Source organism: Mastigoproctus giganteus, chromosome 8, assembly GCF_048544385.1.
Source record: "Mastigoproctus giganteus isolate SK-2022 chromosome 8, ASM4854438v1, whole genome shotgun sequence".
In the NCBI taxonomy this organism is placed as follows: Eukaryota; Metazoa; Arthropoda; class Arachnida; order Uropygi; family Thelyphonidae; genus Mastigoproctus; species Mastigoproctus giganteus.
In genome coordinates, this window is record NC_143582.1 from 65,257,566 (window position 1) to 65,284,577 (window position 27,012).

A 27,012-nucleotide genomic window follows, 5' to 3' on the forward strand; every position below is an offset into this window, starting at 1 on the left:
TTATACGTCCAGCCAGCCACATACGGTCAGAGGAGACAGCGAAAGAAACAGAACAAAAATTATCGTATTTTGCGGTGACGTAGGCTCGAACCACCACGGTTAACTCAAGCGCTTATACTACTGTACCTAATCTTGACCACTCGTCTACCTCAACCTATTAGTAGTGTTTGTGTTGGTAAAAGAATCCTGGAAAGCGGGCAAGTCAATATAGCATAAGCAAGAAAAAAAAAAAAGAAAGAAAAAAAAGGTTAAAAATTTATCCACCCCTTTTAATGATTTGCCCAATCCTTTAAATTCATTCAAACTACCATTTCAACACTTTATTTCAACAATCAATTACGCTGACTGAAGGCAAAAGCAGCAATTAGTTCAATTAGTATTGGTAGTGACAAATGATGCAAGAAAGCAAGCTTATAAAGCATTAGCCAAAAAAAAAAAAATACACCCTTCACACACTAAGAATTTTGTCTAGTACTTCCTTGAATTTATTCAAATCCCCACAACAAGATGAAAGTTTGTCCAACAACAATCAGCCACCCACTGATTGAAAGCAAACTGCCGCACATCTATCCTGCAATCCTTTCTCAACTTTAATTTATGCTCCCCTCATGTGTGTAATCTCAGAAAGAGGAAGAATGCCATTAACATTTAGCTTACTCGATCCATTCAAGGCCTTAAACACCTCAATCAGATCTTCCTGCAGGTGCCTAGTCTCCACACACTGCAATTTGCACAACTAAAGCCTTTCTCGGTAAGAGCAACCCTGTGTTCCCCTCAACAATCTCGTTGCCCTTCTCATTTCAACAGCTCTGCATCTTTGCTTAAATGAGGCCTCCGGACCTGTATACGGTATTCAATATGCGGCCTAACCATGGCCTTATAATCCCTCCTTATCCCTGCTAGCAAAGTTTCTATATATCACTGACAAAACCCCATGAGCTTTCCTGATGGCCTGTCTGCACTGCTCATAGAATTTCATATCTGACTGCACAATTATCCCAAAGTCGTTTTCATTTTCCACTTCCCTGAGTGCAGTACCACAGTTGGTATGTTAATCTGGAATAACTGATATGCAGTACACTGAATTTGTCAATATTAAACGTCAACTGCCATTTCTCAGCCCATCGACCAAATTTCCCTAGATCTTGTTGCAGTAGTTCACCCTGATTACTGTCATTAACCACACTGCCAACTTTTTATCATCTGTGAACTTAAACATTAGCCTGATATACCTTTGTCAATATCATTAATAAATATTGAAAACAATATTTATTAACAAATCCATGGGTCCAGCACTGAACCCTGGTCAGTGCTGGGCCCATGGGAATTCCACTAATTACATCAGTTCAAAAAGAGCAGTGCCAACTAATAACACTCTGTCTTCTTATACTTAACCATCCCTTTATCCATAAGAGTAACTTGACCTTAATGTCACATCGTTCCTGTTTTTACAGCAATCTTTTATGTGCAACAGTATCAAAAGCCTTCCTGAAATCCAAGTATATGATATCAAAATTATTTTTTGCATCCAGTTCCTTGGTCCCTGCATCACAGTATCCAATCAGGTTGTACTGCATCCCTGTCTAGATGGTCGTCCTACATTACTTTTGTAAACAGTGACTCCATTATTTTCCTTGGAACAGACGTTAAGCTAACAGGTCTGTAATTAATTAATTACTCATGTTAAGTTTTGATCTCCCTTTGTGAAATGGGTATACAATTGCATATCTGCAATTCATAGGGACCTCCCTGAATCCAACGATGATTATGGCTAAGGGTTTGCTTACCTCTTTGCTGCCTCCCTTAATATAATTTGATAGTTTTATCCATCCCCGGGTGCCTTTTTTTTTTAATGTTCAACTTTACACCTCAATCAACCTGCAATTTCTCTTACACCTGCAATTTCTCTTCCACTTTCCTTTCAGCTATCACAAATCATTCAGTTCCTCGTTATAGTTTGATAAACTTCTGGCATCCCCTTCCCTAAAGAATTCCCCACGTGTGATTGTATTCCAAACATCTCCTGTTACAATTATATTGTAATATCGATTTAAAACAAAGCGACAATTTTTTTTTTTTTTTTATAATTTAGTTAGTATCACGATGTTTTATATAATGCTAATACAGATACTGTATTAAAACAAACATTCTAAAATAAAATAATTATTACAAATCCGAATTTCTGAACAGTCGAAATGATGTCCATTTTCGCCAACTGGTGGTGATTGTTATTTGGTTTTTAGGAGCATTAGCAACTAAGGCCATATTGCTCCGGGATATGCGGTGGTCATTCCCTGACCTTTCCGCATCCTCCGTATTTGGTGGTGACGGTCTCGAACCCCGGTCTAATCAAGAAGCGTGTGCTACGCACTGCTGCTCCTTCCCACCCGGCTACGGAAGCGGCCACTGGTGGTGATAGAGTTCCTTTTCAAATCAGGCGAAAGTTCAATTGTCCGGATTCAAGTAAAATTGAGGAAAGTATACCAACATGGCACTATTAATATAAGCAATATTCGTAGATGACGTGCACATTTTAAAGGCGGATTCACTGGTACTTTTGACCATGGTTAGTCACGGCAGCGGAAGACTAAAGTCTAGAGAAAATACTAAGATTTTGCATGAAATGATTCAGATAGGACAATATCCACATATACAATGATGCAAGCACTGGGGTGTTCAAAGAGAACTGTCTTAACCGTTTAGATTATAAGAAAAATGCTGCAAATGAATACCCAAGCTATTGTTAACAAGAGAAATGAATTCTCCAGGCAGGAGATCTCCCAAGACCTGTTGCAGGAGTGCAATAACTTTCAACATTTTTTCGGAGGCCTGATAACAGCTGATGAGACCTGTACTCTCATTCTAAATACCAATTTACGGAATGAACGCATCAGTCATTTACAATGAAAAAACGCCTCGAATTGCTAGATCATAAAAAATTATGGCACAGTGTTTTGGAACAGAGAAGGTCCAATTTTGGTTGAATTTTTTTAGAGGGTCAGATTATAAATACGGGAAGGCATTACCAATGACTTGATAAGATTAATAGAGCTATAAAAAACAGCTCTAAGAGACACCAAATTATATTACACCATGATAATGCTAAGCCCCCCCCCCCACACACACTGCTCATATGGCTCAAATGAAAATGGAAACTTAGGCAGGAGAGTTTTGCCTCACCCTTCATGTAGCTTGGACTTGGCTAAGTCTGATATTTTCTATTTGGTTACATGAAGAAATATCCGCGTGGAAAACACTTTTTGAGTGATGTGGTGCTGAAAAAGGCAGCGAAAGGCTGGCTGTAGGTATCACGAACCAGCACAAGAAGCTGCTCCTGACAATTACAACATGCTGATTACAATGGTTGTAATTGGTGGCATTCCACCAGGATGTCATGTGGAAACAAAGGACATCGGTCATATGAAAGCGAAATCACAGCTTCTTCTGAGTGCAGGCTCTTCTCAGCGGAGTTCTTGATGCTCAGAGACTGAATGTAGCTTCGTGAAGACTTCCTCATTCATAGTCTGTAGAAAAGCAATTCCGTTTTGCTGAGATAAAAAGGTCCCGACTGAAGCACATGCCAGTGTTGAAAGATCCTGTTTTTGTTTACTGTGGTTTGACATGGCCACCTTTAATTGATGACGCTGCAGACGTTGAAATGGACTGGCAATTATTTTTAACCGGGACTTTGGACTGTGTGAGTTTTCTAAATTTATCTATTTTTGTGTCATCTTGAAGGGTCTTTCTCATCTTATAACTGGGCAAAACAGAGGAGGGAGTATATTACAGTAAAATGATGTAAACTATCTATGCAATAGATGGCGGAGTTGCCAAAGGATGGTTGGGACCGCCTAATTACAATAAATAAAATTGTCAACAGCAGGGTCATCCTTTACTATAGTGAATATAGTAAAAATGATGACTGGAAAGAATGACGGCAAAAATGTATTGATAAACAAGGTCAGAGAATAATTCATACTTCTCAATGTCTGTTTAATAATGATATCAATTTCAACTTTGTAACTGTTTTCTTCATACTTTATGGCCAAAATGACATTACTTATGAACAGTTCCTCGTATGACAAATCCAGTTTTGCACTGTTTAGATATCCAATTGGATTGCGTTTTGCTGGGAATCTAAAATCAGTTTTATATTAAATAGGAGAAAAAGTAGTGTTTGTGTCATTTTGTCAGACAGTGTACATAGCGTTTGGGGGAGGGGACGCCACCGGGGGTTTCCCACAGCTGCGCAAGACAAAATGACTTGAGTGTTTTTAAATAAATATATATATATCATGTTGCTTTGGTACTTGACCTGCCAGTAAAAATTTAAAATAAGCTTACACATATACGAGACTGTTACAAAAAATAACTAAATATCTAATACTAAAATTAATAAATAAATAAATATACAAAAATACTGTACACACAAAACCATAACACCTTAGCTTATGAATACATTGGAAAAGTTATTTTCAGATATGCACAGAGAAAAAAGGTTTTTTTATTTATTTATTTCATTATTATTTTGTTTTCCTGTACACTACAGTACAACAGATTAGCAAAACCACAATACCGACAAGTCCGTCAACCCAGACAGGGTCCCAAGAGTCAGGGGACCGGACGGCTGGTTCGGTACTGTTATTAAAAGACACAGGAGTGCCAGCTGAGAATCTCGCAGAGACGAGAAGGCAAAATATAGTTTCTGCCTCTGGTACAGTAGCTGTAAAAATGAATAGAAAGTGCAATGTGGCAAGATATCCAAGAAAGCTGTTAAACCCAGATGTGAAATTAATGTGCTGCAACGATTTGATGCAAAAAAAAAAAAAGAAAGAAAAGACTGTGGATAGACGAGATCTGGTATCCAGTGGCTTTTACAACAGTGAGAACCATTCGTTGCCGCATTGCTTCGAAAACAGGGAAAATGCCACTCCAGTTTCTGAGGAACAACTCCACCAGAACGACGCATTCCAGTTGGTGTAAGTGTACAGCGATTGATACGTTTTTCTGTTTCGTGTATGCTTGTTTTGTTCATGGAACCGTTATTTTGGTTTTGAAATATGTTTATTTTCTTTTAGTGTTGTATGTATTATTTGTTGGATGGTATGAATCAGAGCTGTAATACTCAATATGTTCTACGTTGATAATAATATTAGTAAAATAATAAGAGGAGTTTACCTCAATATAGTACGTAGAACACCTCCGTATGATACCCTCCAGAAATAAATTAAAACGGAAAGAACGAAAAAATCGACCGATTTTTTCGTTTTAATTTCTGGAGGGTATCATACAGAGGTGTTCTACGTACTATATTGAGGTTAAAGTTAACTGCAGCCATTATCAACCCACTGCAGGATGGAAGCCGCCTCAACAATTCATGCTGAGGGAAATAGACCATAATCTGCCATGCTGGTCCAGTGCGGGTTGGCAGATCGACCGTATTTAGCAGTCAGGGGCTTGAACCCCGGTCCACTCAAAGAGCGTGTGCTACTCCACTCCAGCCCCTGACCACTCGGCTACGGAGGTAAACTCCTCTTATTATTTTACTAGTATTATTTGTTGGTATAGAGTTGGTTTAAAAAGGTATAAACATTTTAAACGAGTTAGCTGATATACAAGATGTAACAGATAGTAAAATTTATGATTGACAACGAAACACGAACAAAATGCAACAACTTTTAACGACAAGCTGAGAACATTTCGTTTCTGCGCACACGCTATATTGCCCATTCATTCCTCTAATCAGCGCATGGCAAACAAACAAATTTTCTACTTATACTCCAGGATGGTTACATAACGTCAGAGAAGTTCACAAGATATAAGAACATTACCGTATTTATTAATCCCGTGGGCTTGAACTAGGTTCACTCAAAGTCGCGTACTTCACTGCCATCGAGCTTGAACGCTCGGCTACTGCGGCATTAACATCCGCCGTTTCAGATACGATATACAGTATCTGCCGGATTTATACTGGCCCGATTTTAATGAAATTGGGGAAAGCTAGACAAATCGTGCTATAAGATCCAAATATAAAATTTCATGAAAATACATCCACTGGGCCCTCGTAGTAGCACAATTGGTAGAATCGCCACCCTCCCCACACCGGTTGGAAAAGACCTGGGTTCGATCCCGTTGATGATGAGAGAAATTTTTATGGGTATTTTTCACAACGTGAAAGTAGTTCTGAGTGAGTAGTTCTCAGGCGAGGGCAGCATGCTTTTTTCCTCCGGGGAAACTCGGGTTTTTCGTCCAGCAAAAAGACAATCGACCACAGAACACACAATTTACAGATAATACACACGGAGTAATACAGCCTTAGTCGCTAATGCGCCTAAAACCCAATAACAACATCCACTGAGAGTCGAGTTATTATATACAGACTGACGGGCAAAGAAATAATAATTGTCAGATGTCCAATTTCAATTAATTTGGGGATGGATCGACAAATCTTTCTGAAAGAGCCAAATGTAAAGTGTTTATTAAAATCAATCCACTGGAAGTCGGGCTGTCATATGCGGGTGGATGGATGTGGTGAGGACAACAGGCACTTCACGCATATATGCTAACGTGACTAAGAATGAGAAATGTAAATTGGCATTTATTGCTGTGAGGCATACTGTACAAGAAATTAACAATTAGATAATATCTGAACATGGCAGATGTCAATTCGTTAGTCCAAGTTCATTTCTTCCGCTACTTTTTTTCGAGTATATCTGCGGTAATTAATCCACTGCCTCAGTGAGCCATCAGAAATGGCTGATCGCAATGGTGACTTCAGCAGCATCTTTTATATCGCTTCTAGTTATATAGGCATTAGTCATCCAATTTGTTTTTGCAAACTGCATAATACAATATGAATTTTCAGGTAGAGAAGCCATTTTAACAACACACCATCTTTTAACATATCCACCAGGTAGAATATGTAGGTTGAATTTTTTTTTTAAATTTAAATTTAATAGTTTACCTGTTTTCGTACTGTCCACCATAAATCGTCTAGACACATCGCCGTCTGCCACTTGTTTAGTGAAGTCTGGTTCGATTTCCATCTGGATGCAGGAATTTCTAAAAGTCCTCTTTAATCGAGGTTCTATTAGCCGATCTCAGGTGAACAGCATTTCCCTCTGCGTTCATAAAAATGCAAATCGGCCCGCGAACACAGATAAATGCACAATACGAATATAAGTGGCAAGCTCCAGTAATTAACTAATTTGAATTTTATCGTTTAATGTTTGAGAATTCATCGTCATATGTATGGTTAGTGCTTCATGAACATCTGGGAGTATTCTGGAATCACATTTGCATATATAAATACCGCAAGTAGCAGCAACAGCCCTCATATCCACTTTCGTTTTGTAATGAGGCATGAAACTAGGCACCCAACTATAGGGAGTAAACACAAAATACAAAACTTCGTCAAGTATTTACCAAAACGAGAAGCAGGTTTCTGTGGCTAACGTACAGGAATCTACAGTAGCAGGCAAATGCGGGGAAATGTGGTGAAGACATTTCTTAAAAGGCCAATAAAAATATACACAGCATTTTTATTATGGGTAAAAATACCATTCGTAGCCAGTTTATTAGATTCTATAGAGAGCAGGTTTCCCCTTTAGCAACCAGCTGTTATTGCTGCAGTAGGGTTTTAGGAGCATCACCGATATCATAATTATATATGGATTTTAATTACTTAAAACCCACATATAATTATGCCTTGTGCATTTCATCTTTAAATACATTATCTATACACCATTTGGCATCTCCCATAATTGTGGAAACACTTCGCAACTGTGATGGCGTGTTGCAGTACTAGGGTATCTGCCCACCCACCGATGACAGGCCAACAGCTTTGAACCAGTGCTGTCTGGACGGTGGTATCCACTGAGAATAAATAACAGTAGTCTTCTCTACTAGAGAAGCGTTACTTACTCAAAGTAGTGCAATACCTGGTATCTCGTTGTGAAGGCAGCCACAATATGAGATACAATTAAAACGATGCCTTTTACATACACTACATACGTAATTTAAATTTATGGGCAAACTATGGTGTATCTACACCGATATTATATAGTTAGAACTATATAATATCGGTGTAGATACACCATAGTTTGGCCATAAATTTAAACTAACTATACGATATTATATAGTTAGAACTATATAATATCAGATGGATACACTGCCGCCTCGAAGGGATACGCCTGGTAGAAATCAATTTCCAGATAACCTGTGGGCACCAGATGTTGCACCACTAGTATCAAAGTACCCAATGTGCACTACAAAACCTTTCCATGGCATTACATCGCGCCAACCTGCACAGTTGACACGTAGCAGGACAGGTTCCCGGACTCATGCTGTTCTGAGGGCAAAAACAGCATGAGTCCGGGAACCTGTCCTCCCAAAAGCGTGAAATTGCAGGAACCAGGATTCTTAAGGCCATGCAACATTTTTTCAATCCTCCAACTATCCAGTCTTGGTGTTCTTGAGTTGACTATAACCATACGTTCGTTTTTACTGACAGTAATGGAACCCAGTTAGTTCGTCGGTTGCGATATCCCATCCGTAACATGACACAAAGAGTGTGCGTTCTGAATTGCCTCTTTAATGAATACTGTTGAGCTGGGATGTTATCTGACTGGCAATAGCTTTCTTGTTACCGTGCACAAATCTTGTCAGTGTCTGTTGGTTTCTCGCATCAAAGTGGTTTTCGACCAGAAGAATCGCCAGTGGCTGGATGTTATTTGGTTAATATATAGTGTATTCATGCCAAACGGCACCAGGGGTTCCCCATCTCGGCGTAGTATACATTGTCGTATGAAACAGAACACTGTTAAGGCCAGAGATTTAAAAGTGTGTGTGGATATTGTATATGTAATGTTATATATAGTTGTTTACCTGGCCATTTAGCCGTTGGGTCCTTACTGGAGCCCACCGTTGCCCACACTAAGCTCCGTGGAGGCAGATCAGGTACCCAGTAGTTTTAAGTTTTACTCTGGCAGGCCCTAACACCTAGTTTCCTGAAATTTCGGCGGCTAGGGCCTATTCTACAAAAAAAAAAAATAATAATAATAATAATAAATATAGTTATTGCAATAACCTCGAACACCCAAGACAAAGCAGTACGTGTCTTAGGTGTATCGAGGTTGTAGTTTCCGAGATACTCATACTGGCGCAGACTACCATGGCACGTTCAAAGTCACTTAAATCGTTTGTATTGCTCATTCTCGTACTGAATTGCACACATACAGCATCTCTCCCTATTTGTTCACTGCCTGTTTCATATCTCATGGTACAAACACTTGATGCTGCTACTGATGGAGCACTCCATTTCCTGAATAGGGTAAGTGTACCTAATAAAGTGGCTACTGAATATATACACTAGCGTAAATTTTTCACTACTGAACGAGTTTAGCTCCAAAGATGTAAATAAAACTGGATAAAAGTTAAATAGTCATCCATCTTTGCTTATCCATATTTTTATAATATATTTTGAAAACAAACTTGGAAGACGACGTTTCGGATTTTTAACTTGTTTTATGTAGTATTTCACAAAGCCAAACTACTTTAAAAATATAGTATTCTTCCTCTCAAAATGTTGCATGGTCAACCTAAGACTGCTACAATATCCATTCTCACTTACTTAAACAAGCGAACCTCCCTTTTCGCCCCCGTCTACATGGGCGTGTCTTTCAAAGGCTTACGGTCAGATCCGGCGCCAGAACGATGACAGGACTCCAAGACAAATTCACTATCGAAATATTCCTCTTCTACGATCCCAATAAATAATAGCATAAATATCTAATGCCTCCTATGACTCTTTTTTGCCGTCAAGATGGCTAGTTGTTAGGGTGCAAACGCTGAACAGATTTAACATTAGTCGGAAAATAATTCATTCAACAGATGGTATTAGTGCACATACAGATATTACTTATTGAACATAATAAGTACGCAACACTTAATAGTGGTTCAAATGCATCTGTAACTAGGTCTGCCACTTTTGAGGAATGAAAATACGGGTTAGGCAGGATAGTATATTCTCCCTAGCACTGAAGACAAATTGTTCAGAATATTTATTATTTATGTATGTTGTGTTTTTAATTAAAGTACGTTTGTACCTTTAAAGAAAAATAAAGGAAAGAGAAAATAACTAGAAGAAGGCTTGAAGGTGAGGGAAAGCACTGGACATAATATTCAGAGCATTTAGTTCCGTCACAAAAATACGTCGCCTAACTTAATTCTTCTACAAAGTTGAAGATTTAAGATATTTCAGGCTGATTGAAGCAAGCAGCAATAGAGACAAATAAATAGAATACGGTACCGTTACCCTGCAGAATAGTATCACATCTTATTTCACCCCTTCCCAGGAATGCTACTTATTTGTCTTTTACCAAACACTATTCTCTATGAATCTTAAGAACAACTTAATTTTAGAAACTACTAAATATGGGCCCCATTACCAAAAAGCTATTTCTGATGGTTGCCGCCATTTTCAACAAAACCACCACCATAGTGTTTTAATATTAGAAAAGGAGATTATTTTACGAATTTAAAAAAATAATAATAATAATAAATATATATATATATAATATACCTTCCAGAATAAATTAAAACATGAAGTAAAATTTTACCTAATTAACTTCAAATCGCTCCATCTTGCACTCCCATTCCTTGCTAGTACAGCCACCTCAGAATAATGTTTTTCAAGCGATATGTGGGTGAAAAACTGGTTACGCCGTACGAGGCCAGATTTTGAAAGGTGATAAAATCTTTAATATTATTCGACAAAATATGTGGTGAAATCTGTGCTTACAAATAATTTTATTTTAAAAATTTTAATTAATCTATTCGGTAAGAAATTTATTCAAAATTTTAGAAATTGATACCTCATTAGCACGATCTGAATACAGAGTATAATCAGACATGGGCAGAAATGTGACAATCGAAATATATAATTCAGGAACTTCCCCAGGAGTGGATACCGAGCTTTAGTTCATTAGGTGGGGATCCCTCTCTACCCAAATTAACTTGTTCAAAGCGAAAAAATAAAAAATATATATATTAATAAAATAATAATAATAACAGTAAAAGCAGCGGCTTTTACGCTGGGCAAGTATCTGCTGTAAAAATTGGGAGTTGTAGAAACCTTTAACACAAACAGATCACTGTATAAGACTTCCGGGATAACAGCACGGAACACCCAAAAGTAACTTTTTTTTTTTTTTTTTAAATATAATTCGAGAAATTTCTAATCGCTTCGTATATATCATATATACAAACCTGTTGTTCTTAAACTACCTTTTTCCAACTTGAAATCCAACGATTCACTGTTTGAAACCACTTGAAATCCGAAGGTTTCAAAAAGTTATGTTTTTTTTTTTAATCACACCTCATTTTTCGCTGGGATCTCATATGATATAATGTACATATATCATATGAGATCATACATAATCCAACGACTATTGGCTTATGCTAATGCGCTGTGTCGATTCATCCTACACTGCGCATCATCATTGCAAATGATGACGTAACATGGTTTAATATGAAATCACATGGTTTAACCGCATATCTTTTATACTCGTGGAGTGTAGATGGCAGGACCTGCCAGAGTAAATAATTATAATAATGGTGTAACTGGTCTCCCTCCACGGGGCGGAGTGGGGCAATGTTGGGTTCCAGCGGCTAAATGACCAGAGGAACAACGGTACACGACACTACACATATACAAAATCCATACACCTTTAAACCTCTGGCATTGACAGTGTTCTGGTTCACACCCACAAAGTATACTACGCGGAGATGTGGGAAACCCCTGGTGCCGTTTGACACTAAACACACTCTATACGTAACAGGCCACGAGTATAAAGATAATATTCATTGTAGAAAGCTTCCATGATTACAGATTTATCAGTTTTTAGGAATTTTATTTGCACAAAATGGGTGCAGTTTTTTTTTTATATATATATAGTGTAAAGGATTCGTACATTAAAGTTTATCTCAATTACAGCTTGGTTGGTGATTGGATAGAACTAACACGTACCATGTTCCCAGCAGCAATGTTTGAATATGTCTGATGATCTGAATATCATCAAAAGTAAATATAGGTGAAAATTTTCTTTTCAGAAAATAATAATAATGATGAGTAAGACAGCAGTGAGTTTTACTAACACAGAAAGATAACCGGTCTGCTAGACTTTCCCACCGGAGAACAGGCTGAGGATCGACATTTAAGAAACTGATGACGTTTTTTTTTCAACGTTCGGTTGTCGGTGTAGGATGAACGAGACTTCTGATGGTTTGCCAAATAAGAAAGAGAGGAGTGGTATGCTATCAACAGCAAAATTTAGCTATGATTTTTTGCCACAATAAGAGCATCACAGATAAATAAAATAAAAAAGAGAAGGTGAAAGAACACACTGAAGTGCTCAAAACGTTAATCGAACCTCTGAACAACTGCGTTATCTACCGTCTCAAGTGGAGTGCAATCAGAACAAATTGGCACACAAATACAAAACGCAACAGAAGTTTACTTAGATAGTATAAATAAAATCACTAACATATATGATTTAATTTTTGAAACATATTACACCAAGAATTCATTTCACAACCTAACTATAAAAATAAAAAGGACTGCAGAAATTTCACCTTAAAATAAAATCTAAGTACATTAACTGAAGATGAGAATATTAGCATTTGGCCTTGCAAATCAAGTAATAGAGAATACATACATGTAAGTTAACAATTAATAAGATATTCTTAAAATTTCTAAATTCCTATGGTTAAACCGATGGAAAATTATACACGACAGAAGGTTATTTAAGAACTTCGTTTCGTTTACTGAACTAAGAGCAAGGCGAAAGTTCTGTTACCCGGTATATATATATACATGCTGAATATGTACACAAATACCTGACATACAAGTAAGTGATGCGACGAAATTTACATTCAATTTAGCAGTAATATCCAGATAGGTTTTAGACTTACATGCCTGCAGTAAATATATAACATTAAAACCACCAAAGACACAACTGCGGGCTGATCCATTGTCACAACTACACTCGTCACACTGCCTGTGTTCCGGGGGGCTGCCGGAAGGGCAAGGCTCCAGTTGGGTTGGAAGTCCGGCAGCCCTCCTGGCTGTTACGCATATCGAATCCATACAGCACTTTTAGTGTAGCATACCACCGGAATCCAAAGAAAACCAAAGTCGCACTAACAGAACACCATCTTTTCCATATAGCTATTGCAGCAGCCAGTACGAACAGCACTCACAGAAACCACCACGCACATACACACGGTACGAGATAAACCCGTGCACTCTAGACTGAGGTATTGACAGAACGACAGTCGGACGAAGAGCTACAGAGAGAGAGGTACGGTTGGTTGCACGTGAGCTGGGCTTAATGTATACACCAATCACAGTTAAGGAGAAGGACGAGCGGAGGTGAACGCTCACGCGGGGTGGGTAACTATAGCGGAGTGAAGGGGAGGGGGTATGATACTGGCACGCAGTCACCTGAAGAAGACGCTGATATCAATATTTGATAAATTCATGCAAAGAGCAAGCGATTGTCCATTAGAAATAAAAATGGATTGGATATACCGTACATTAGTGCAAACAGTAAAATTTCTTCTAATAACAATCATTACAACCAAAGCTGTGTGTTTACTGTATAATTAAAATTACACACTTATGTATATAAACTTTAACTAAATAAAACGGGGGAAAAAAAAAAAAAAAAAAAAGAGAAAGAGAGAGAAAAACAATATAGAAAACGTCGGTGTCTGTCTGCAAAGCATTACCTACTTATATATATACATGTATATATATATATATATATCTTTATATATATATATATATATATATATAAAATCACAGCAAAGCCCAAAGTTAAACATAGGAGGCTTGGGGGACGTAAAAAAGACAAAACGCATTGTGCTTTTCTTTATTTAAAATTTCATTAAATTTACTTATACATTTAATAATGTGCAAAACCCAAGTTCCCCGTAGAAATTTTCAATAAAATATACTTTTTTGAAAGTCATCTATCTTATTTCATAACATTTTGAACAATCAGTTTCTCACGCGAGAAGCGCTTCAGCAGTACTATAGAGTATATCTCAAAGAAGTTTATTTTGATTAACATAAGTTACTGGAGATTTGTTTTAAAATAAAATCAGAATCACCTCTCTACATCTCAAGGTGACGTTAACCTCTAGTCTGAAGAAGTGAATATTTCAACTAGACATGACAAATGTTCAATAGTACTATTCCAAAGAAATTGACTAGATTTCATTCAAGTTTATTTGGAAATTGAGAAATTAAATAAAGATGGCGATGGATATACAGCTGACGAAATGCTAGAACTTAAACCAGAATTTTCTGAAACAGAAGTCAACTATTAAGTGGTATTGTTCCAAAACGAATAAACTAATCATCAGCGTATAGAATTTATGCATAAATAAACAAATAAAATCAAAAAAGAGAATAAAATTTAATTCCTACGATTAGTTAAAGCAAAGCCATTAGAATATATATATATATATATATATATATATATTGTCGTGTGTATATATATATATATGTTGTCGTGCCGGAGTATAAACAGAAAATTTATTTACCATTCTTTCAGAATGAAATCTAATACGATTCAAAACAAATTTTAATTACAGTATAAAAAATTTTGGTTATAAATAAAAAAGAAATTTTGTCCTAGATGTATGATTTTTTTTTTTTTTTTTTTTTTTATGAAAACCACAAACACGAAAGGTATCAAAACCTATAGTACTTAGTACCGTGCATGGGTTGAAGGAGAAGCATGGGGGGAGGGGGATGACGGAAACTTTGCTCTAGACACTAAACATGGATTTCACCACTTCAAGTCTCCAATAAGCAAAATGGTGGTATTTCACCGGTTGATGAAAGTCATCTACTACCTCCAAAAGATGTCCTAGAGTTCAAGAATATACTAAGAGTATAACGGATATTCAAATGTTTTATTACGTAGTGAAGAGAGTTCTGTAATCTGGAGTTACGGAACCTATTTACAAAGTAATTTTTTTCGTGGAACTCCAATATATTTAAAACAATTAAACGTGTACAAATCAAATTCAAAGGTCAATAAAAAAATAAATAAAAAAAAGCGAAACCCCAGAGATCCTTTGGGGTACCTTAGGGTTCCGCAGAATACAGATTCAAAACTCAAGACTCTGTCTGATGAATGCCGATTCCAGTTGTTCCATGCTCAGGTCAGGACCAGTGTATGGTGACGACAGCATGCATCAATGATGCAGGCCGGATGACCGTTTGATTGTGTAGGGAGTGTTTTTGTTGCACTCGGATACCAGTGAATCAACGTGTGAATTCCACAGCCTATTTAAATATTGTTAGCCGACCACATTCATTTCTTCAAGGGCGCAGGTTCATCAACAAGCAGGCAGGCGAGTACTTATCTGAGGCAATTACATATGCCATATTCCTGTGCGTCCGGGATAGCCACAAAGTGCCGAAGCACTTGGTGGCTATCTCTAACGACTTGACATTGTTCTGAAGGCTACAGGAAGTGCTACTCACTATAACGACAGTGTATCTAATGCACTGGCCACTGTGTATATAAACTATCTTCCAATATATATCTTCATATAATAGTTCATATAAACTATCTTCATATATATATATATATATATATATATATATATATATTATGATATCTCATCTTGGGAAGTAATGGTTATTTCCACAGGTCCCATGATAGATAGATAGCAGTACCACTTAAAAGTGGGATTTAAAGGGCATGCACATTCAAGGATGGCAGATGGAACAAAAGTATCACGAGTAAAGGATCCAGATCCTTTGAGGTTATATAAGGATGTCACAGAACGAGATTGTCCATTTGCCAGATGGCAAAACGAGTGGAGCACTTAAAATCAACTACTGAAAACACCTACGTCAATAGAAGATAGAAAGTAACGTGACCATTCATCCCAAAGCTAGGTAGCCTCGCAAGTCATCAATAATGAGCTGACTCGAGAGACATCCCAAAAATAGGATAAGTGTCTCTCGATGCCAACAACCACCAGAAAAACACTTCACGGAAAGAGTTACCATGGTCGCGCAGCTGCGCCCAAGTCGAAGCTGTCTCCCAACGATGCACGTCGACGTTGTGTATGGTGCAAAACAGGGAAGCATTCACATTACAGCAATGGCGGATCGTGGTGTGAAGTAATGAATCACGCTATGCAGTCCAGGCATTAGATGAGTGCAACTGGGTGTGGCGCATGCTCAAAGAACGGTTTCACCAGATTTATTTATTTAATGTGATATCATGGCCTTATTTTACGTAGTTAGGACTTAGTCCACTGAGTGTCAGAAGATGAGATCCTGGATGCAGCAGTCTATTGTAATATTCTAAACAATTCTGCTTTACCTGCATTATGGCAATTCTTCGACAGGGGCCGTATTTGGATCAGCATGACAACACACACATCACTGTTGCATCGTCCGTGTCAAAAAGCATGGTAGTGTAACAGTGGTTTAAGGATAATAATGTGGTGAACCTACCAGTTGCAGAATCCAGATCTGAATCGAACTGAAAACACTTTTATGAAGTTTTGGAACAACGACTGAGAGCGAGAACAAGATTTCCTAGATTCGAGCAAAGAAATAGTAACGGTAGCCTTATGGGATGAGTGTGGCACGGCTCCGGTGTCAACATACCAAAAACTTCCAGAAAGTGTGTGCAGTAGATTACTAATATTATTAGAACGCATGAGAGAGGGTACACCATATTAAAAAAATTATTTCTAACGTGTTTTTTCGTTTATTATCTCAATTAGAAGCGTGTGTTTGTGCGTGGAGATATGGTATACTGTCTTGTGCCCCAACATTTATCTCTGTTATGTTAAATATCATAGAGATAAGCATAATCTTCTTGACTGTTTCAACCTGTCCACTGCATTTCATCTAAGGACGATTGCAGGAATGTAATCAAACCATAAACGAACCGATTCATTTATATGGTTAACCGGATTATCCCATTATCTGTAATAAAAATAATTTGTGTGAATTTACGGTTTGACTGCCCACTATTCCCTAAAGTGAAGCTCCAACTTTATCTATAATTATGGCGAAACGTTTCGGCTGGATTTAGATCCTCGTCAGAGTATGGGGCTATGTGATTACCGTCATCTTTGAAGCATTCAGATACGAGGTTGATGTATTTGAAGAAATTCAATTAGCTAGTTTAAAAAAATATATCTTTGTCCGCTGTAATATAATACTGTACAACAGAACATTTTGAAGTATATAATAGAAAATGACCATTTGTGCAAAATATTTTTATACAATATGAACGAATATTTATCAATACAGCGATATTTTAGAGATGTAAAAAAAACTCCCATAACTGAAACATTTCTTGGATTTTCTAGATAATGTAATTTTCTTGTTTGTCTTCTAAAAAATTGGCCTTTGAAAAAAAAGAAAAAAGTCTGCTGACACTGCTGGTTAAGTTGTCAAAGTTCAACAATGCCTATAAACAGAAGGGGAAAGGAACATCACTTTAAACAGAATATGAAACTTATGAAGTTCTAAAAACATATGGCAAACTTTTGGGAAAAAACCGTTTCAGTATGGATCACAAAAATCCTAACGTAAAAGAAGCCTGTTAGGGCGGGTAAGGTACAAGCAGCGGTGGTACCAGAAGTTGCTGTGAATAACCTGAATGCCCCGTCTGCGAACTAGCAAGAACAGCAGGAAATCTCTGGTAGCGTCGTCGTACGGTGAGAGCACGTAAGTCGCGTGCTGCAAAGGGGATGGGGGAAGCACTTGCTAAAACGAACGCTTCTGTTAAGCGAGAACAGACATCTAAGCTAACGTGGAGCACACGTGCTCACTCTATTGTACAGCGACCCGATACGTCTCGCGTGTCATTGAGCGTTCTCCAAGTAAGAGAATCTTTGTATATGTGAAAGGGCAGGCCGCAGGAGAAGCAGCAGCTAAGGACGTATCTTGACGGGAAGTACCTCTGCCACGCTTTCCTGTCGAAATAAAAGGCTCGTGCGGGTTCTTCATTCTTATCTCCCCCTATTGGCGGGGAACCCAAATGGCATTACCGGAGATGGAACGAGCTATCCGAAATCAACTACGAAACAGTCCATATTTCTCTAAAAGCGTAGTCATCAATTTGAAAATTAATGAGTACGAGGAGAGAAGGGAGAAAAATTCATAACAAAGGATATTAAAAAAGCATACCCCATGTTTAAATGATGTGAAAAATAGAAATGTAATTTCCAGAAGACTGTATACATTAAAATATTTTGCGTCCTTGTATGAGATAGTGGCCGTGGGCAAAAAGGTTTAAGTTTCAACCGTAACCGTTCTTGAGTGCTGAATATGAACCGTGCAACGTAGGTGGACGCTGTTACGCATATTGCGAGATTGAGCTTGTACATGTCCACAAAAACTTCACGACTCTTACGTTGGTTCATCGGCTGCAATAAAGCAATCACGGTGAAGATAACTCCTTTGGTCCTTTGTGGCTGTAGCGAAGTACCGTACTACGAAAATTACTTTGATATTATTACAATGTATTAATTAAGCATGACATGACATAACACGAGATTATTTATTTATTTATTTAGAGAGAGAGAGATGGTCTCTCTTGCCTACTAATTATAAGCAATGAATGAATTTCAGTACAAATGAAATTTTCGAATGAAGAAATCTGTTGATTATAAAGAGCATTTCGGTGCGGAATCACATGAATTCGAACAAGCGGTGTGCATAACGTTGTACTTTCATTAAATCACTTGACTACAGTCTGTTCACCAATTAGATATGTTTCTCTGAAACCTCCCCCACCCCCTCGTTGGAGAGAAATGTAGTCTTTGCAAAAAAAAAAAAAAAAAAAAAAAACTATGAAGTTAGGAATGTGGGCCTATCTTTTCTCCGCTAAGCAGTTTATACTGCTTACATCAGTTTTAAGAACTTGCGTTACAGTATGGTAAGTACAGGCGCCACACAGTCCGCTTCATCAAAAACTTCAATATTTTTAATTTTTTTTTGGTCATGACCATAGTACATATACTCCTTAAATTAGTTTTAAAAACTTACGTTATAGTATGGTAAGTACATGCACCACACAGCCGGCTTCATCAAAAACTTCAATATTTTTAAATTTCTTTTAGTCATGCACAATGAATGTGTTATCCGTAACCGTACAAGCACAAACAAGTATTTAAAATAATAATACTAATACGTGACTAGGTTAGAATTTGGGCCAGCTAAATAAAAGAGCAAGTATGAGAAGACAAAGGTTATGAGAGTGGGAAGAGAAAGTATGGGTTAAATATTGAAAGGAGAGAGAGAGAAAATAGAACAGGTGAATGAGTATAGATATTTGGAGAATCTAATGGTGGAAAAAGCAAAGAGCAGTAGAGAAGAATAACAATGAGTAAAAAAGCATTTGGGGTGCGAAGATGAGTATCATGTGAGATTAAGAATTGGATTAAGGAAAAAACGTTGCGTTGTCTGGTGTGGGGTGCGGTACTTGATGGGACAGAGACATGAAGCTGAAAATGGAAGATATCAGAACATTGGAAAGTTCTGAGATGCGGGTATGGAGAAGATTGGAAAAGATAATCTGGGTTGATAAAGTGAGAAATAAGGTTTTGAGGACGGATGAGAAGAGATGTTTGAGTCAAATAATCCGAAGGCGGAAGAGAAATTGGATTAGACATGTGTTACGAGGTGAGGGATTAAGGTGAAGAGGCCCAGAGAAAGTGGAGAAAACTATGATAGGTGAAATGAGAGGGAATAATGGATATCATCATTATCAGCCGTATGGTGCAAGGACGCCTGAGGCTTTTGCTGCACCAGGAAAAAAAAAAAAAATTCTGAGTTACCGAGAGAGAGAGAGAGAGAGAGAGAGAGAAATCACCAAGAAAGAGAAGAATGATGATATCCAGCTCAGGACCCTGCGTGTGCCAAGCCCATGCTCGCTAGATGTGAGCCCCTGGGGTCATGGGGAAGATGAAGAAGAGAGCTGAAGATAGGTAGATGAAGAGGAAAGCTGAGGATAGGGAGATAGAGAAGTAACTGAGTGTATGCTTAGCCTTGCCCGAATACCGATCATCATCATAAGAAGAAGAAGAAAGGGGCGCGATGGCTCAATGGTTACGACACCGGGCTACCAGCCTGGTGGACTGAGGTTCGAGTCTCGCCTTGGAAGAAGCGAACGCGTATCCATCACGCTGAAAGATCGGCATAATAATAATATAAAAATGGAAAAAATCGCGAAAGTCTTTTCAGCGGATCTATCTCCCCAAGGTCGAAGTGAAGGCTGAGGCAGATAGTGGCAGCATCTTGTGCCACCCAGGACTAACTCCACCACTGGATGCAAACCGAAGCTAAACAGGTCCATATCCACATATGGATGATAATGTCGAAGAGAGGTCATGAACATACTGCATCGAGTGTGGCGCAGGTTACAGTCATTCGCGTTCAGACCTTAGGCAGAAGGGGCGGTTCGAAAAGTCAAAGACAGTCTCCCGGCTGGGTGGTTTTGACTGGCAAAACCACACAGCAAAACAACCGGAGTGCTAACTGCGCTAATGACCACCCAGGAAGGAAGAAAAGAATACTCAACGCACCGAAATTAATACGTTCATCATGCGAACATACAACGAAGTAACCAACCTATAGATCGATATGAGATCGACACAGCCGTATACTGTGCTGCCATAGGAGCCACTAAGATAAACGGAAGAGAAACAAGGGACCAGAAGAAACGAAAAAAACAAGGAACGGCCCGCTTGTAAAAGACTGCTTCAGCAGAAAATAGGAGAATTAAAAGTCGAGATAGACCAGTTCACCAAGTACCAACGGGATAATAGGAGTAATAAGTTGATTGGAAAAGTGAAAAGCATCCTCAAGAGAGACCAAGTCCACAGCAAACACGAGACCAAAAATCAGAGAACAGAATACTTAGACACACTAAAGCAGAACCTCCTTACACTAAACAAGAGACTACGCCGATACAAAGAGAGCACCCAAAGAGATATAACAGTTTCTACAGGAGTACTGGACAAGACGAAAAAGACAGCAACAGACCCCACGAGCAGAAGACGATCGAGAAATTCTGGGACAACATATGGAGCAGTGAAGTAAGGCATAACAGCAGATGATAGAACTAGAACAGAAGAATATCAAGAACGTACAGGAGACGACAGAATGGGAGATTCGGGAGGAGGAAGAAGAACGGTCAATCACGAAGTCCCACAACTGGCGAACCCTAGGAATAGATAACATCCACAACTACTGGTACGAGAAGCTAACTTGCACACACCTAGCAGAGCAGTTCACCCGGATGATATCAGCTAGAGACAGTCCCAGAGTCTCAAGGAATCACATATCTGAAGGTTAATGATCAGAAGCTAGCTAAGAAATACCAGTTGATTAAAAAAAAGTGTACCATATTACAAGTACGAACCCCAGACTGTACTAGATACCCCAACCCACAGGCTGTACTGGGACCGTGCCATTATTACGGAAAAGACAATTCCGCACAACAGACAGCACACAACCACCCTTGTAAAAAAGAAGGAAAAAGTTATCAATCTGATTGACATACACTTATCTCGTTTTTTGGATTCCAACACTGGCAACCTCCAAAAAATCCATGAGGAAAAGATCAGAAAGTACACAGCTTCCAAAGAACCTACACAAGAGCCTTGCAGCAATAGGTCTCTCAGAGAACACACACACAAAGAACTCCAGAAAGTTCTCAATCCTGAACACCTGTAGGCTAGTCAGAGAGTTCCTCAACCAACAGTAACACCAGACGTAACAACCATCCTATGTTATGCCTGGTGTTCCACCCACGTGAAGAATACAGGTGTACCAGTACCCTTCAAGAGGTGGAAACCCATCAGGGAGAAATAATATAACAATAATAATAATAATTAGGGAACTCCGCCCCCCTGCTCGCCAATCCCCGCGCATGCTTTTCTATGTAATATGGTGAAGTATAACGGAGTAAGTCAAATGTTTTCTACGTAAAAGACACCTGTCTAAACGCACTGATCGATCTATATAGAAGAAAACGGAAAAGTGTAAGAAAAAACTATAAACAACTCCACCACTGGACACAAACCGAAGCTAAACAGGTCCATCTCCACAGATGGATGATAATGTCGAAGAAACGAATATATAACATCCAAACTACTGGTATGAGAAGCTAATTTGCACGCACAAGCACCTGGCAGAGCAGTTTACCCCGATGATATCAGCTAGAGACAGTACCAGAGTCTCTGTGTCTTTGCGTCCAGTGGTGGAGTAAAATTGTGTGAATGTTGAGTGAATAAAAGTTATTAATTGCATGTTCTATCTTAGCCTCTTCACCGGACAGACTGATGGCTATGCAGGAGCCTCATGGTTATCCAAGCTGCCACCATGCTGTAGCTTTTCCTAGCTGGCATGGTGTGGGATGCTGACACTGGCCATTTGGGTAGCCCACAGAGCAGTGTGGGACAGAGCTGCAAAAAAAAAAAACACGCTCCATCACAGGGATCTCTTTCCCTATATTGTTTTATTCCTACCACCTGGGGTGGTTGAGTCTCCTTCCTCCAATCCCCTTTCCCACCCTGGGTGGCCTCTAAATCCCTTTTGCCTGGTGGCTCACCCCACCACTCATTTTCAACTTCCACCCTCTGAACTAGGATGGGCATCCTATACCAGGGATTCCCTTACTGTCTCCCCTTTCGAATCAGGCGAGTGCCTCAACTAATACCCCCACTTTTTTCTATACCTCTTTTATCCTACCCTCTTCCGTTCTCCCCATTATCTCCTTTCCAATAATTTTTTGAGGGTCTCCTTGGATGCCTAAACTACCCCAGTGTTCACCCTGCCAGAGCTTTCTTCTCTCCTAATGTGTCCTGGCCCGCCTCCCCGTTGCGGTGACGAAAACTGGGGGTGCTAGTGGCTCTCCACAGGCTAAGTGGCCAGAGGAACAACACAACCCACACTAATATTTCACAAAATATGCACCCTGACCTTATGCAAGAGTATTGTATTCTACACAGAGTAAAAACGTGGAGTTGGGGAAGACCCCCGATGCCGCCAAGCAGGCAAAAATCACTATATTACTCTGATCGATATCTAATCAGGAAATGAACTATGTAATCATTTACCTGTGCATTTGTAGTGCGCGGCATTCTCAAATTCGAATAAATATCATTATGTAATTATTTACTTGCGTTTACATAAGATCACTTAGGAAAAGGCTTTTTTGATTCGGTTTCCATAATCCATGAGGAATATTGTTGCATCCGAAAGAGGAATAAAATATTTAACTGAAATATTTACAAACTATAAAAATATTTAAAATATTTATAAAATACTAAACTATTTTACAAATATACAATATTCATTAATGTACATAAAACGTTACAATGGAACATCAAATGATGCACGTGCACGAGGTGGTGAAGGTTATGGAGGCAGTTGTCAATAATTAATTGTATTTGCAGTGACGTAATTGCCTTGCTCTCTTCTCCCATTGGCTTGAATAACACTAGGCGGAAAACTTTTTTAATGTATAGAGAGATAATAATAATAATAAACAACACCCTGTGTACGCAGTAGCAATACCCATCATAGGGTAGAACCCCCAATCAGGGAGAAATAATATAAAGTGCAACAACATAATAATATTAACTAGGGGGCTTCGCCCCTACTCGCCCACTCCCACACACTCTTTTCTACGTAAAATGTAGAGGTATACGGAGTAAGTCAAATCTTTTCTACGTAAAAGACACACTTGTCGAAATGCACTGGTCGATATCTAATCAGGAAATGATCTATGTAATTATTTACCTGTGCATTTTGTCGTGCGCGGCACTCTCAAGGTCGAATAAATATCACGGTAAAATCCAGAACAGTGTACACCCTCCAACATGGCGGCAAGCAAAACAGTGGAAAAGCAGTGGTTTGGTTTGTTTGGATTTTTTTGGCGCATTAGCAACTAAGGCTATAATGCGCCAAGCCTAGGAAAAGCAGTGATTGACAAGTTGTGACTCCCATATTTCGACAAATGGACGGGAACAAAGCAGTGATTGGTAGATGCCACTGCTTTCCCCGCCCACTGTCCTCCTAGGTTGATATGACTAGGGTGTTTTTTCCCACATTTGTCGCTGTTTTTAAATCGGGAACTCGTTTTCCCATTTTAAAACAGCGGGATGGAGGGATAAACACCCTACCTAAGCTAAGCCCCCCTCCTCGACGACACAAAACAACCAGAAAAGGGAGGTGCCTTCACCTCTCAATTATCGCCGTCTTCGTCGCTTTCATCGAAGTGCCTGCCTCCGTAGCCGAGTGGTCATGAACAGGAGTGCAGTAGCACAGGCTCTTTGAGTAGACCGGGGTTCAAGCTCCTGACTGCTAAATACGGTCGATTTGCCTACCCGCACTGGTCCAGCGTGGCAGATTATGGTCCATTTCCCTCAGCATGAATTGTTGAGGAGGCTTCCATCCTGCAGTGAGTTGATAATGGCTGCACGTTTTACCTGCCAGTGTATACTACACTGGACTTCAGCCAATATCACTATGTAATTACAGTATATACCTCCGTTTATACAGGTCACTTAGGAAAAGGCCTTTTGCTTCGGGTTCCATAATACATAAAGAATATTATTGCATCCCAAAGAACAGGGCTAAAATATTTACCAACTATACAAATATTTAAAATATTTACAAAATAAACCACAGTATTTACAAATATACAATATTCATTAATATATAAAAAAACGTTACAATGGAACATCAAATGTTAGACAACATGCACGAGGTTGGTGAACGTTATGGAGGTAGTTGTCAATAATTAATTGCATTTGTAGTGACGTAATTGCCTCGCTCTCTTCTCTCATTGGCTCGAATAAATATCACTAGGAGGAAAACTTTTTTTAACGAATAGATAGATAGATAATAATTATGAAGAAGCTGACTTCCGAACCATAACTGTATCTGGATCAGAATACTTATTGTGAACAACGTAACGCATTTCAATTCTCTGACTGCTGATTTCATTTTAACAGGATGAGGGATTCCGTAAAGTAGTGATATTATGTAGGACTTTCTATAACCGTAAAGTCATTCAATTCAAAATTAATCACAGTCAATCAAAACTAGCTCCACGCCAAATTCAACATAATTTGTTATTATTCTTGGATTTCAAAAATTTTCTTCCCTTTTGTAAGGGCTCAGATATATTCGATGATGTGCAATAATATTAACGAAATCATTCATCATCTTTATTTAAGATTTTATTTGAATAATCTGAAAAGCCTATTGGGTTAAACTATATATGCAATTCAAAAAATCTTGCTTGTAGGCTGAAAAATTTATGAACTTGAATTTAGTAGGATAAATTTATATCCTACATACACATCTTTCTCATTAGTTATTGTTTGATTACTACCTGTGCACCAATGTTTTACATTGTACTCAGAACATACACTGCAAAATACAAGGGACGTATCTCTCTGAGACCATGTCTAGCTAAGTCGAAGAGCATCCTGCAACAATTCGCAACTACGTATGCCACAATTTCAAAATACAAAGTCAATTCCAGAACTTTTTGATCATATCTTGTATATTTTCTGACAGAGCTGAAAAATTATATACTGCATAAGTTTCTCCTGTTTTTATTACTATTGGATTCTGCGGACACAGAGCGAAATGGAGACAATAAATATGACAAGTTTAATAATAGGAAAAAACATATATTAAATTAAATACATACAAAAGCTTTCGGTTAATTTGTTAACCTTCCTCAGTTTGACTGTCCATTTCGCTCTGTGTCCGTAGAATCCAATAGTAATAATGAATCCAGAGCGCACAGGCCTCTTTAATCATATTCTCCTGTTTTGTACATAACTTGTGTGTAAAGCAGTGAATATTTAAAAATTAAAAAGCTTAATTGTAATTTTTAGACCAGCTGTACAATTTGTCTGATTCTTATTGTAGCGATACACCCTGGTTCTCATTATTCACGGCGTAACCTACCTTTAAGTGATTATAAATTTTGACATGAAACTTGTAATATCATTCTTCTTCTTCTTTAATGCTGCCGAATGGCGTTTGCGACTTCGTTTTGATATTGTTCTCTCATTGTACTGTAATATCATTAACAATAACATTAATTAAAATTAAAATAATGAATGAGTCACAGAACCACCTATATTCGCAACCAGTGGGGCATTCGCAGGTTATCCATTTATATTTCCAAAACCACGTTCTTCAACTTATTCACAAGTTGAACTGTGTAAAAAGTTTTTTTTTTTTTTTAATCTAAATATATTACAGTATATCAAAGTTATTCCCTGCATCTAGTTCCTTTGTAACTACCTTATATCTCTCAGGACTAGCCAGACAGATCTTTCCTTAAGAAAACCACAATATTAACACTGTGACTCTCCCTGCATCTTTAATCATAGACTCTACAATTTTTCTATCGACAGAAGTCTTTAAAAACGATTTAAAAGGCCTACTCTGTCTAGATCATTGGACCCTTTTATTTGGGAGAAACATTTGCGCATTTCCAATCTTATGGAATTTCATGTGAATCTACAAATACCTTCAATATTACAGTGTCTGACTTTCTTAGCCGCTTCTAGCAATATACGGAAAATATAACCAAATATATATTAAGTTTTCTTCAATTTTAAACATTTTCCTCTTAAGCTTTTTACACTTATCGTAAATTCATTTAGTTCTAAACAATTTCAGCTAACAGCTTCTTCCCTTGCAAAGTATATTCTTGTGTGAAAGTTGATACAAGGAACCTATTCCAGCATCGTCAATACTGATCCCGACACTTTCCTTTAGTAAACCAATTCTGTTTTTCCTTTCCTTCCCTTAAGAGTATTCATGTATGCAAATAATTCTTTATTATCTTTCTTTTACTTCTCTGCAAAATCCATTTCATAATAGCCTGTTTCGCCACATGAGTAATTTTATTATAAACC

General features: G+C 38.2%; 1 protein-coding gene across 1 annotated transcript in view; it reads right to left on the reverse strand.

Annotated features, from left to right (window-relative positions):
* The window catches only part of LOC150081582 (protein spitz-like), a 104,760-nt gene extending 91,486 nt beyond the window's left edge, over nucleotides 1-13,274 (reverse strand). Inside the window, exon 1 of the mRNA XM_090379439.1 lies at nucleotides 12,973-13,274. Within this exon, the coding sequence (XP_090235565.1) occupies nucleotides 12,973-13,147 (175 nt within the window). The 5' untranslated portion in view covers nucleotides 13,148-13,274. The remainder of the gene's footprint in view (nucleotides 1-12,972) is intronic.
* Between the last annotated feature and the right edge of the window lie 13,738 nt (nucleotides 13,275-27,012).